Here is a 13,529-nt window from a genome sequence, read left to right as displayed (position 1 = left end):
TGGACTCGGAGGAGGTTAGAGCCGTCCAATTTCTCTACTTTTGCGCGGTGCCTCTCTCTCTGATTTTTTTTTTCACAGCCACATACATAAAAAATAAATACTTATCCACAGAAAATCCTTTGTTTCTCTCTAATTTCTTCTCAAATTCCTCTTTTCGTTTCAAGCACAAACCAAATTGTAGCCCAAAAACCGCAGTGGTTTGTGTATAAAACACTACCAAGTTTCCATTTTTATCGAAATTTCTAGGTACATTTCTTGGTCATGATCACATCCCATGTTGTAATTTTTGGTGATCAACTCTTCAGCTTTTTGCTTTTGTTATTGAATGTAGTGGAATATTGCAATGTGGTATGAAAATGTAGGGCAAGTGAAGAATGCGGTATTAGAAAGAAATTGGGAAACCCTACTTTTGATCTTCTGTTTCTAAATTCGTGGTCTTTTACAGACGTGGGTTAGGTTAGTTGGACAATACAACTTGCTCATTCTTGTAGTAGTATATTAAAATGATTTATAGTAGTTTAGAATATCGCTTAAATACTTAATTGCTGTTAGTTTATGAATTTGTTCTCATCGTATAACTTTTTTTCTGAGATTGTAGGTACCATATTAGAATCTTCACAAGGATTCAATCAATTTCCTTTTGATTTAGTGACTTTTGGTAAAAATAATTAAAAAAACCTTACCACTTGGACAACTATTGGTTTCTTGCCAAAATGTTTGGGTTAAAAAAATCACCTGCAAAGATTGCTCAAGCTGATTCAGATGCCGGGAAGAACACGCTTAACCCCGCGAGAAGAACTTCTTCGGAACCTATGCTTGTCACCCCGGATTTCAGTAACGAAAAAAAACCATTAGAGCAGCAGAGTATGCAAGAGTTAGAGAAATATGCCGTTAACAAGGCCGAGGAGACAACAAAGAGTGTCAATAACTGCCTCAGGATTGCCGAGGACATCAGAGGGGATGCGACAAGTACACTAGACATGTTGCACCAGCAGGGTGAGCAAATTACAAGGACTCACATGGCGGCTGTTGATATCGATAAGGATTTGAGTCGGGTAACCTCTCCCTGTTGTCATGATTTTAGTTATTCCTAGACGATTTATATATTGCTTGTGATACCTATTGATGCATTCTGAAAACAGGGTGAGAAGATTTTAAACAATCTTGGAGGCATGTTCTCAATGCCTTGGAAGCCGAAGAAGACCAAGGATATTTCGGGGCCTGATTTGTCATTAGGTTTGCTTCTGTTATAATCTGCTTGCTTCATATCCTAATTCTTCAAAACCTCATGAAGCTTATTGCATCTGTTGATCATGTTCAGCTGCACCCAAAAAAGCTGACCCACAGCAGAAGGAAAAGTTGGGTATAGCTCCGAAAGGGCGGTCAGCTCCTGCGACGCCTCCTCCCGAAGGATCAGGTGCCTTGCAAAAAGTCGAGGTAAGTTTTTGCGATTACGATTGTCAAGAATATGGCTACGTGCTCTCCATATTTACTCATATGGGACCGGTTTGTGAATATCAGCATGAGAAGGCAAAGCAAGATGATGCTCTTTCTGACCTAAGCAATATATTGGGAGATTTGAAGGGTATGGCTATGGACATGGGAAGTGAAATTGACAGGTTAATATCTTTGTTCTTCTCTGTGAACTTTCTTCACGATTTCGTATACATGTTCGCATTATTGTTAATAATATGGTAAATGCAGGCAAAACAAAGCTATTGATAATCTCTCTGACGATGTTGATGAGCTGAACTCTCGAGTGAAAGGTGCCAATCAACGTACACGACGATTGCTTGGGTGAAGACCAACAGCCTTACAAATACCAGCAGCCTAACATTAGTTACTGTAACTACAGAAATCTTTTCCACTTTCGATTGTATATAACTGGTTTCCCCTATTTGGGATATGCATGCAATAAAAGGAGCCTTTTTGTTCAGATTTCACCATACAGCTCTAAATTACAATATATAGTTCTGCATTCCAATTTTCTTCTCCTCCACTCCTTTTTTCTTCCTAACTTTTGGATCGTATAAATCAAATAAGATCCCGGGACGGGACAGAAATAAGGGGATGATGGCGGGAAGAGAATACGGGAGTGAAAATCGCTACCGACACCAACTGTGTGAAGAAAGTTTGAACATTTACAAACACTGCAATCTGCAGTTGTACAACAGGCAATCAGGATGCCTTCCCGCTCACGTTTCCTCACTCTTCACAGGAGTCCAGTTATTTCCTGGGACGGCCTTTTTCCTGGAATATGAAATATAACCCCCCAACATATCCTATAAAAACCCCAAGCACCAACACGCTTGTTCCTTCACAAACCAAGAGAATGTACACTCCCCACTGCTCCTAATAATCCATCACCACCACCGCTACCGATATCAACAGACTTGATACCGCCTACACCAGCTCCACTACCACCGAGAACTTGCCCCGACGCCAGAATCCCAACCGTGTCGTGCACCTCCCCATCATGGTTTCCAACATAAGTAAGTTTCTTCCTTGTGGCAACCAACCTAGTGTAGCTAAATTCACCCCTAATGATGCAAAGATAATAACGATATATATTTATTGACATACTTTAAAATACAGATATGTTGACTTTTACATATATAAATTACTGAAAACAATAATTACCGATTAAAAAAATAAGACACAAAAATGAGTCAAGTATTCAATATATTGATGAATGGAGATAATGGAACGGATAATGAGCCTCGGCAATTGTAATTATAAATTTAAGTCCTTCATGTGCCTCTTGCGCCTTTCCTTTGCATTAAACTCCCTTTAGTTTTACTACTACAATTCCATCACCATCATCATCATCCCAAACACCTAAAAAGTTTCTCCCCTTCTAAACCACTCCCCCCTTCCCATCTCTCTCTCTCTCTCTCTCTCTCTCTTCCCAAGAATGACGAAGAGCTCTCTCTCTTCTTTTTCGTTTCCCTCCTCCACTTTCGGCCTCCGGCGGCGTTTTCTAATGGCCGCGGCGGCAGTCTTCATTTCACTACTTTTTGTCACATCAGCTGCCGCACCCATCTCTCACCCAATCAATGTTACGCCAAGAAACCTCCACCACCACCGTAATTGCGATCATCCGACTTCAGTTTCGGAATCGTCGAGTGCCCAGTTACGTTCTTTGTGCCTTCAACTCACCCACCACAGAATATTCCACGGCTACCTTCCCCTCTCGCAGCCACCACTATCCTCGTCGAGCCCCTCACAGCCGGCTCACGACGACCATCAAGATCAAGATGGTCACGAGATTGACCCAAGATACGGCGTCGAGAAGAGACTCGTCCCCTCCGGTCCCAACCCTCTTCACAATTGAAAGTGCAAATCCATTACCTCATCGTCAAGTTACCCTGCACCCCAAGTAACGTCCTCATCAAACAAATATCTGAATATTTTACCACGAATATATAAATACTTATCGTTCTTGATCGGTTCTTGAGCGTTTAATTCCTTGATCCAGCAGCCATATTCGAGTCCGTTTTCCGTCTTCATAACGAAATGATGAACGAGAACGACGATCATGCATGGGGACCGGTATAATATTGCTATCAAGGAGTTTAGCTAGTTCTTTAGTTCCTTAATCCTCTTGTTATAATTAGTGTATTAGTTTTCTTAATTAATTAGTACTCATCAGCGCATGTACACGTTATTTTCATATTTGTTTTTGAATTAATCATCACTATCCCGATAATTTAATGAGAAATTAATTCTCGTGGAAGCGGGAAAAACAAGCATGGAAATGGTCCCATATTTTCCTGAATTGATGTTCTTCATGGGATCGGAGCCGCCAGTTCAAATTGGGTGGGTGGAGGAGGAGATATCGTCATCATGTAATTCAAAAGAAGCCCATGAATATCATAAATATATTTAAAGCTATAGCTTTCTTTTTCGAGGTCAAAGTAGACATTTTGCTTTCGAACATGTACCATGTGGGTCCAAAATTAAAAGTTTTCGTGTGTGTATATTAAGTTGAAGCTTTTTCTATGAATACGTGAATTTAATTTAGAGTTCTAGTTTGTGCTTTCAATTTTTTTTCAGTTTGCGAATAACACTTTTCTATCTTAAGTATTGTTATTTTCTTGTCTAATAAGGTGAAATATGGATCGCATATATCATGAAAGTGAAATTTGATAATGAAATGCGTTATTGGGTGTAAACGGAAATATTTGTATTCCTCAACACACTTGCTTATTTGAACAGTGGCAAGGATTAAATCGAGTTCTCATTAGAGAAATATGTAGCAAAAAAATACGCCCTACCCCCGAGTTTAGAATGCTATTACAAAAAATAAGTAAAATGAAGTTCGAGTGTACAAAAAAAATATGCCTTACCCCCAAGTTTGAAATTTTCTCTCGTTCAATACTGCTCAATTACCACTTAGTAATACGATCTGGTGATATTATTATTCGCTTAGAAGTGAGAGGTCTTAGGTTTGAATCTGATGAATAACGAACTTGATACCAAATTAGGTTGCTTATTGTATGATTTAACCGAACTCTCACTCGCTTCTAGTGTAAATATCAATGTACTCAAATACTGCTCAATTATTAGAGAAAAGAAAAAAAACGAGAGGCCCATAAAAGCCCATAGTACCCCCGTAAATAACTAAACGAGACAAGGCCCAAAAGAAACACCAGTGAAGAGGCCCAAAGAAAAAGCAGCCGGAAGGAGGCCCGACCAATCAGAATAAAGGAAAAAACAATTAAAACGAAAAAAATAATAAGAAAAAAGGGTCACCGACGGGAGGACGAAGGCAGAGTTCCAATCTCTGGAGAGGAGAGATCGAAGAAGCTCAAGTGAAATCACTAATCTCTCAGGTAGTTACTTAACAAATCATAATTAAGGAAAGAGTTTTAGATCTAATCATATAATTAAGTGCCACTTAATTAATCCGAGTGGAAGGTGTGTGTGAGTGAAGAAGTCTGAGATCAGAGATCTGCTGCGAGATATCTCCAAAATCCCCTTTTGGAGACGACAATGGCGGTTCGTCTTCCAATTGCCGCGTTTTCTCTGGTCCTCCTCCTCGTCTTCCCTCCGCTGCTTCTCGACGCCAAAACCCTCAAACGCGACAGTAAGTCCTCGACTCCTCACACCTCTCTCTCTCTCTCTCTCTCTCTCTGCGAATGTGATTGGGGAATTATGGAAATGGGTGGTTTTTTGTGACAGTGAAAGCACTGAACGAGATCAAGGCTTCGCTGGGGTGGAGAGTGGTGTACGCCTGGGTAGGCGACGATCCGTGCGGAGACGGCGACCTTCCGCCGTGGTCCGGTGTCACTTGCTCCACTCAAGGCGATTACCGAGTCGTCACCGAGTTGTAAGCACACCACTTCTTCCACCTTCCATTCGATTTCGCCCCAAAGTTTTTAGCTTTAACCAAAAATTATGTATTTATGTGTTGTTTCTCGTTCTGCAAATTTGCAGGGAGGTGTATGCAGTGTCAATTGTTGGGCCTTTCCCTACTGCTGTCACCAATCTCTTGGATCTCACTAGGCTGTAAGAACACACGCCTCTTCAATCTACTGATATTTAATTTATCCAAAACTATCACAATTAATACAAATTGCTGTTTCAAAATCTATAAATTTATCAGATACAAATGCATAAATCAATAACCCTCTGGTTGTTTTTAATTTTTTTCAAAACTTAAAAGTTTGATCTTTGTTTTGAAGAATCTACTATATCTGTATGTGACTCTGTCTGTGTCACAGGGATCTCCATAACAACAAGTTGACCGGCCCTATTCCTCCGCAAATCGGGCGTTTGAAGCGTCTCAAAATGCTGTACAGCCCTTTTCTAATCCTTTTTAGTTTAAGATAATTTGTCTTGTGTTCAACTCATGTGCATAGTTTTCTAATAGAAGTCTTCGTTTTTATATTTTTGATCGTTTACTAATTCTTGTTGCTTCTCAGTAACTTGAGATGGAATAAGCTACAAGATGTCATTCCTCCTGAAATTGGTGGATTGAAGAGTTTAACCCATTTGTGAGTGAATTCTGATTCGTTCTTTCACAATGAATTTGCATTTTTCTTGTAAGGACTAATTCACCATGATTTACTTAATAATTCTGCAGGCATCTAAGCTTTAATAGTTTTAAAGGAGAAATCCCGAAGGAGCTTGCTAATCTTCCTGAGCTTCGCTATCTGTATCTGCAAGAAAATCGCCTTATTGGGCGGATTCCTCCAGAACTAGGAACTCTGCAAAATCTTCGGCATTTGTATGTTTACATAACTACGCCTAACACTTTGTAAAGTTAATTCATCTGTATCTTGTTAGTTGTTACTAATGTGTGCCATTCTGATGCTATTTGTTCATAGGGACGTTGGTAACAATCATTTGGTGGGTACTATTAGGGAACTCATACGTATTGAGGGCTGCTTTCCCGCTTTGCGTAACCTGTAAGTTAGTCCAAGTTGGCGAATACATAATTATCTCTACCTCAAAAGTATAAATGACATGGTAACTGAAGTGAATCTTTTTGCAACTGGGGTATCTAGTTACCTAAACAACAACTATCTTACCGGAGGAATTCCAGCACAGCTCGCAAGCTTGTCCAAACTGGAAATACTGTATGTCTCTCTCCCCCCTCTCTTTGTTCTTGTCCCGATGGGCTGTTTCTAATCTCTTGAGTTAAACATCATCATTTGGATTAGTTTCATTACATTTTGACCTGACACGAAGTTTGTTGGTTACAGGTACCTATCTTACAACAAGATGTCTGGGATAGTTCCATTAGGACTTTCCCATATTCCGAGACTGACGTACTTGTGAGTTCCTTTTTACGACATTTCTACTCTTTGCGTTTGTTTGTGCTCGACTAATTGGTATTTAGGGGGTAGTTTCATCAAAGATCAAGGGCTTGCCTCCTTTTTTATATGGTCAACTTGTACTCTGGAAAGTAAACAACCTTGATGAAGGATCTACCCATTACTGCCTTAGATCAAGGAAAATTAGTCTGCAGTTTCATTCATTCCTTGTTCTGATTTTTATCAATTTTAGGTACTTGGATCACAATCAATTTTCAGGAAGAATTCCTGATGCCTTCTACAAACACCCGTTCTTGAAAGACATGTGAGTTTCTTTGCCTCCGGAAATTGGAAACTTCGAATTACTAAAACTATGCAGCAATGTGTTTGATATTTTGGTCCATTGTTTTCTCACAGGTATATTGAAGGGAATGCATTCCGACCAGGTGTAAAACCGATAGGCATACACAAAGTTCTTGAGCTCACAGACGCAGAATTTCTCGTCTAGTCAAGACATCAAGCTATTATTTACTTGTTAACAGGTTGTGTTTTTTACCGTCCAAACAAGGGTTCTTATAGTCTCGGAATGGAAATATATATCGATGAAGTTTTGCTGTCACTGATGAGTTCCTATGTTGCTTAACTCCGCAAGGAGTTTGCTTATAAGAAAAACTAATAAAAATGGTTTGAAAACTTTGAGTTTTAACGAAAATAACAAAATAAAAGGTAAAGTGAATAATATTAGAATTGATTTTTTAGTGTAAAAATGTGGTTTTCTGTTAAAGTAAACACTACCGGGAGTTTTTCGTTAAAGTTCTCCTGCTTGTATGGTAAATAGTAGCAAGGCTTCACATTAGTTGCAAAACTAATGCATGTTTTAAATCATAGTATAGAAATCAACCGTTAATTTTTGGTACGAAAAATCTCGATACTACAAGTTTTGTTTAGTTCTTTTTTATGTGCTGAAGGTTAGGAATTCGGCAATCAAACATTAAAGCTTCGATTCAAGTCTTGTCAACTTGAAACGAACATCGATCACTGCCTGAAAAATCCAACTGCTTGTTTATGGTCCCCAAATTTCTTCCATTTTCGGTTGAGTTTTCTCCCCCGCAATGGATTCAAGAACTGCCCTATTGATCTCGACCGAGCTGCAGCCTGAAGCCTTCTCTACTCCTCCGTTTCTCATCAAATTCCTCATTCATCTGGCATCACCATGCTCCCGTGAAGCTGCATGCAAATTCGACAGCAAGACATAGACCCCGATGTGACATTCAAGGTGAAATGCTCTCCAAGCTACTGCTTATTCAGATGATTTACTTGAACTGGGTATACTTTTGAATTCTCTCCTTTACTTCTTCGAAGAACCCGGCACGGCTCAGAAGGTCAATGATACATCCGTAGTGTTCGCTTTTTGGCTCAATGTATATCCTACGCATTTTATCAAACACCTTCATTCCTTCGTCTGCCATGCCGGAATAACTGCAAGCAGTAAACACAGCAATGAAAGTAACATCATCTGGCCTAACCACCTTCGCTATCTCCATGCATTGCCATTCCCGAAATCATCGCATTCCAGCAAACCGTGTCTCTTTGCAGCATTTCATCAAACAGTCCTCTAGCTAACTCCAATCTCCCACATTTGGCATACATGCCAATCAGACCAGCGGTCAATCGAACACTCAACCGCAACCGAAGCTGATTCAAATACGGGTGAATCAAAATCCTAATATCCAGAGCTCCCAAATGAGCACAAGCACATAAAACACTAACAAAAATCGCCTCATCGGGTTCTGTATCCTAAGCTGCATCAACTGGAACAAATAAAGACCTTCCCTGAAACAACCATTCTGCACATACCCAGAAATCATGGCACCTCATATCCCCCTGTCCCTCACCGGAGCTTCGTCAAAGAACAATCTCGCCATGTCAAGACTGCCCACCTTTGCAAACCCAGAAATCATGACCTTCCATGAAACTAAATTTCGGCTAGGCATTTCATCGAACACGTACAGTACTCTCTTCACGTTATCAAACGCACAGTACATAACAATCAGAGAGTTACCAACAAAGATTCAGAAACAAAACCCAATTTCAAACAGAACCCATGAACCAATTTCCCAAGACGACACCTTGCATCCTCGCACAAGCCTTCAGCAAATAAGGGAGGGTATAATTATCTGGGCACATCCCGTTCTGCAACATCTTGGTAAATACATCGACGGTCAGGATGAGTTCGTTTCTGAGCAGCGAAGCTTTTAACATTGTGTTTTAGAAGCAGATTGTGGGCTGTGGGATGTGTTGGAAGAGCTTCCAAGTTCCAAGCATGGGAGAGGCTCCCATGGCGTGGGTCTGAGCAGAATGCCAAGAGTCTGCTTACGGCAAAGCTGTTGCTGCTGAGCAGAAGGCCATTGTTTTCGTTTCACCAGATAAAAAGGAATCTGATAAAGGTATCACCACGAATGCTTTCATAGCTCAGTTGGTTAGAGCACCCGTTTAGTAAGCGGGAGGTCTTGAGTTCAACTCTCAATGAAAGCATTTGACTTCTTTTTTTTAATTTTTATTTTTTTTACTTTTTTGGTTTTGGGTGTTGGACTTAAGCTGAGCCCAAACGAATTAATAACGGCTATTTATTTTTGGCACATTTGTGGTAGCAAAGATTGGTTCAATTTTCAGTGGGGGATTTAGCTAATGAATCTTTGATGTCTAAGTCAGTTTCTTTGAAAATAGAGAGAGTTTATGGCTTAACGGGATAGCGCAAAACTTACTATAAATTAATGGAAAATGGGGCATTTATAGAACTAGGGCTGGCCACATGTGTAGGGTTTTTCATGACATGTGTTGAAATTTAGTTGGCCAAGATATGTCATCCATTGGATAGAGTAGGAAAGAATTGTCCTGGAGATATTATTGAATTTTATTGTGATTCCTTATTTGATTGGGTTGGTCTTCAATTAGGAAAGCATAAAGATAAGATTTGGTTATTAATGATATATTTAATACCTTTGATCTTTCTCCTTATTAAGCTTGGTGGAGTTGTAGCCACAAGTTCATGTCTTCAGGAGGGTTGTAAAATAAATGTGGGGCTTACCAATTTAATAGGAGCATCTTTGTTACTTGTCACGTCAAAAAAATTCAGATTATTTTTTGCTCTACAACATTTTTATATATTATTATCAGTCACGTATAATATCAATTTGTGACAATTCATTAGATTGATGCGAGAAAAATTATAAAACCAAAATTGCGATATCACACACAAACCCACTATTTCGGTTAAACATAATGATTACTACAACAAAATTATCTCAAATTGGATAAGATAGATAGCAGGATAAAAGAGATTTTCAAAATCTTAAAACTGTCAGTGATACGTACATGAACAAACACATGGATTTTGACAAACAAACAAATTACCCTACCTAGATTTATCCTTATCCATATTATGTATTTCAAAAAAAAAGGACTATATATAAACATGATTTTTATCCCAGATTTACTGTGTGAGAAAAAAATGGAGGTTAGAGGAGCAGCCATATTTTTTATTTGTGTATCGTGGTTTTCATTAGGTTTAGCTGAGTACGTTGAAGTGAGAGTCAAAGGAGTGACTTCCATAGCCACCACAGATGATAACTTCATCTGTGCAACTTTGGACTGGTGGCCTGCTGACAAATGTGACTACGGTCAGTGCCCATGGGGGAAGGCTGGCATTTTTAATCTGGTTTGTATCGTCTTTTTCTCCATTGAACACTGCTTATCTCCTTACAGTTAATGAGTCTTTTCTCGTTATATGTGTTTCTAGTCGTACTCTTTCATCTTCTAAATAAACAAATTGGTGAGGATCTTAATCTTTGCTCGTATTTGCAGGATTTGAGTAACAAGATCTTGCACAATGCTGTCAAGGGTAAGTGTTTTCTGAGTAAAACTTTGAGAATTCGATTATCGAAACTCTGACGTTTAGTTCTGCTTGCCTAATCCGTGATTGGCTTCACTAGTACTACTTTCGTTTTAAAATTAGAAAACGTTGTGTTGATGAAGGACTGAATTTGTTGGAAAATTTTCAGCTTTCAATCCAATGAGAATCAGAGTTGGAGGCTCATTGCAAGATCAGGTCAGTTATGGTGTAGGATTTGGAGATAAATCATGCAACCGTTTCAAGAAAAATGATTCGGGTTTGTTCGGATTCAGCGAAGCTTGCCTTCACCATAAAAGATGGGATGAGCTCAATCAGTTCTTTAACAAAACGAAGTATGATAATTTCTCCATATAAATCAATGCAGGAAATAAGATGGCACCTTGATTTACTAGTCACTCACACGTTCATTTTTTGCAGAGCTAAAGTCACATTTGGTTTGAATGCTTTGCATGGGAAGAAAGTGTCTTCTGAAGACAAAAGCCTTCGAATCGGCGATTGGAACGCTCAAAATTCTCGTGATCTGATGGAGTACACAATTGCTAAGGGATACCAGATTGATTCATATGAGCTTGGTAAATGACATTACTTCCTTTTTTTTAAATGCGGACTTTTTTTAGTAGTTAATCGCTCTGTAGAAGGATTGTGAGTTCTATATATATAACTGTTGCTCATTTGACTGCAAATGCCAATAGGGAATGAGCTATCCGGGAGTGGAGTATCTGCAAGAATAGAAAGTGAGCAATATGCAAAAGACATGAAAAAGCTGAAAGAAGTTGTGACAGAATTGTACCCCGATGCCTCAAATCGACCTAAGGTTTTAGGCCCTGCTGGATTTTACGACAAGAATGGTTCGAAAACTTCCTGCAGGCCACGGGGCCAGGCGTTGTTGATGGTGTAACTCATCACTTATACAATCTTGGTGCAGGTAATACAAATATTAAAAATCATCACTAAGTATTGATCATCGGCAGAAAAATGTCTGTGATTTGGGGAAAATCTTATGATTTTTTTCAGGTGTTGATCCTGAGCTTATCGACAAGGTTCAAGATCCATTTTTTCTGTCAGAGATAGCTCAAACATTTTACGACTTGTCGAATACAATCCAGCAGTTTGGGCCACGGTCGGAAGCTTGGGTTGGGGAAGCAGGTGGAGCTTATAACAGTGGTGGCAAAGATGTCTCACATACTTTTGCTGATGGCTTTTGGTAAACACATTTTTCGCCATTACAATTTGGGAACTGAATTTCTCACTTCTTTGTTCTCTCCGTGTACATTATGGAGTGACAGACAAAACGAGAGTGTGAAAATCGATACCCGAAAATCTATGAGCAAATATAAACAAATGTGTTGATTGAAATAGGTATTTGGACCAGCTTGGCATGACATCGACCTACAACCACAAGGTTTACTGCAGACAAGCCTTGATTGGAGGGAACTATGCTCTACTTAACACCACCACATTCATCCCTAATCCCGATTATTACGGGTTCGAATCTCCGCTTTAAATTTGAAATGGTTATCAAACAGTACCGAAGTTCGTTGAACTTTTCTAAATCTTTTCTGCTGTTTTTTCCCCTACCAGTGCACTCTTGTGGCATAGACTAATGGGAACTAGGGTTCTTTCCACCATGAACTTTGGCTCTCCTTATCTGAGAGCATATTGCCATTGCACAAAGAATCAGGTATACCTCAAAATTTCGGACCTCAAACCCTAATTAGCCTTTCCTTTATCAACATTTATAGGATCTAAACATACTTTGTTACAGAAAGGGGTCACACTAGTTCTGATCAACATGTCCAACACCACGACCTTCGACGTCGCTGTTCTCCCCGACTATAATTTGTACCGGAGGCAAATACTTACGACGAGAAAGTACGGTGCTAATGGTGAACCAGAAAGAGAAGAGTATCATTTGACACCAGAAGGTGGCAACATTCAAAGTGATGTGGTGTTGCTCAATGGAACTCCTTTGAAACTCACAAACGCATCAGACATTCCGGAAATGAAACCAAAGCTCGTTGATCCCACTTCAACGATCAGCGTTGCGGCGGATTCAATCGTCTTTGTATCTATAAAAAATTTCCATGCCCCGGCCTGCGCTTAATTGAAAATCTTTCTTACATTTTTTTGGGTTCCACCTTTCCTTGTTCTTAGATTAAAGGTTTCTAGTATTGGTAGTATTAATTTGCAGTGTTTTTTTATGTAATTTTTAAGTACTATTTTCGAAACAGAAGAATAGCATAAACTTTTCATGGAGTTTTTCTTAAGAATTTTGAAAGCTAAGAATCATTGCAAAGAAGAAATACTTTCCTTTCACCAGGAAACCCTAACTTGTGTGCAAAGTAACCTCAAGCTTTCTTGCCAGCATTGCCCTAAAACTAGCCTATTAACGAGCTTTAAACAAGCTCCTCTTCTCTAATCTTATCCTTCAAATAAACACCAAACTATGAGCAACAATCCTTAATTCACAGAGAAGAAAATTCGGGGCTCGTTTCTTCGGAAAGAATGGATTGATCAACCAAATAAGGTAATTCGCTCCTTAACCCCGAAAATATTCGACTTTGTTTCGATTATGTAACTATGATTACTATTTGTAACTAGAGGATCATATCCGTTTATATTTGACTAATCACTATTGTTAGGGTGAGATTCACCGGCGCAGGACGAGAAGACTGACGAGTCAGGCAGCGTCTACGACCGAAGAATACCGCTGCAGAAAACTCAGTTTTTCAAAGGTAATACATGGCCCTTTGTCTCTGCATAATATACAAATTTTTTGGTGTGGAAACAAATTTTCGTAGTGGTTTAAGCTATATCTTGCAGAGAAAAGGAAACCCAGAACTGGTTCCAGAGAC

At 39.3% G+C, this 13,529-nt stretch overlaps 2 protein-coding genes, 1 non-coding gene and 2 pseudogenes across 4 annotated transcripts; 4 read left to right on the top strand and 1 right to left on the bottom strand.

The window, feature by feature from the left end:
• Window positions 1-616: 616 nt before the first annotated feature.
• LOC103947233 (putative SNAP25 homologous protein SNAP30) lies at window positions 617-1,897 on the top strand. Its single transcript, XM_048584754.1, has 5 exons — window positions 617-1,055; window positions 1,143-1,236; window positions 1,322-1,437; window positions 1,522-1,619; window positions 1,705-1,897. The coding sequence occupies exons 1-5, from the start codon at window positions 714-716 to the stop codon at window positions 1,799-1,801; spliced, it is 747 nt and encodes a 248-aa protein (XP_048440711.1). The 5' UTR covers window positions 617-713; the 3' UTR covers window positions 1,802-1,897.
• Window positions 1,898-4,714: 2,817 nt separating this feature from the next.
• On the top strand, window positions 4,715-7,380 carry LOC103947226 (probable leucine-rich repeat receptor-like protein kinase At1g35710). Of its 2 annotated transcripts, none has more exons than XM_048585377.1 (12): window positions 4,715-4,835; window positions 4,937-5,089; window positions 5,185-5,332; window positions 5,440-5,511; window positions 5,727-5,798; window positions 5,928-5,999; window positions 6,089-6,232; window positions 6,333-6,413; window positions 6,513-6,584; window positions 6,711-6,782; window positions 7,015-7,086; window positions 7,179-7,380. In XM_048585377.1, the coding sequence occupies exons 2-12, from the start codon at window positions 4,996-4,998 to the stop codon at window positions 7,267-7,269; spliced, it is 990 nt and encodes a 329-aa protein (XP_048441334.1). In that variant the 5' UTR covers window positions 4,715-4,835; window positions 4,937-4,995; the 3' UTR covers window positions 7,270-7,380. The 2 variants fall into 2 exon arrangements, with proteins under 2 accessions (XP_048441334.1, XP_048441333.1); XM_048585376.1 differs by having other exon boundaries at window positions 4,728-4,835; window positions 4,922-5,089.
• Window positions 7,381-7,614: 234 nt separating this feature from the next.
• On the bottom strand, window positions 7,615-9,297 carry LOC125477735 (annotated as a pseudogene).
• TRNAT-AGU lies at window positions 9,223-9,296 on the top strand. Its single transcript has one exon. It is a non-coding gene; the product is annotated as a tRNA-Thr (tRNA).
• Window positions 9,298-10,235: 938 nt separating the features above from the next.
• LOC125477823 lies at window positions 10,236-13,409 on the top strand (annotated as a pseudogene).
• Window positions 13,410-13,529: the final 120 nt, after the last annotated feature.

This window comes from the organism of the source record quoted next, unplaced genomic scaffold, assembly GCF_019419815.1.
Source record: "Pyrus x bretschneideri cultivar Hongxiangsu unplaced genomic scaffold, Pyrus_bretschneideri_v1 Contig22, whole genome shotgun sequence".
In the NCBI taxonomy this organism is placed as follows: domain Eukaryota; kingdom Viridiplantae; phylum Streptophyta; class Magnoliopsida; order Rosales; family Rosaceae; genus Pyrus; species Pyrus x bretschneideri.
Note: the sequence above shows the minus strand (reverse complement) of the source record. Positions and strands in the feature narration are given on the sequence as shown.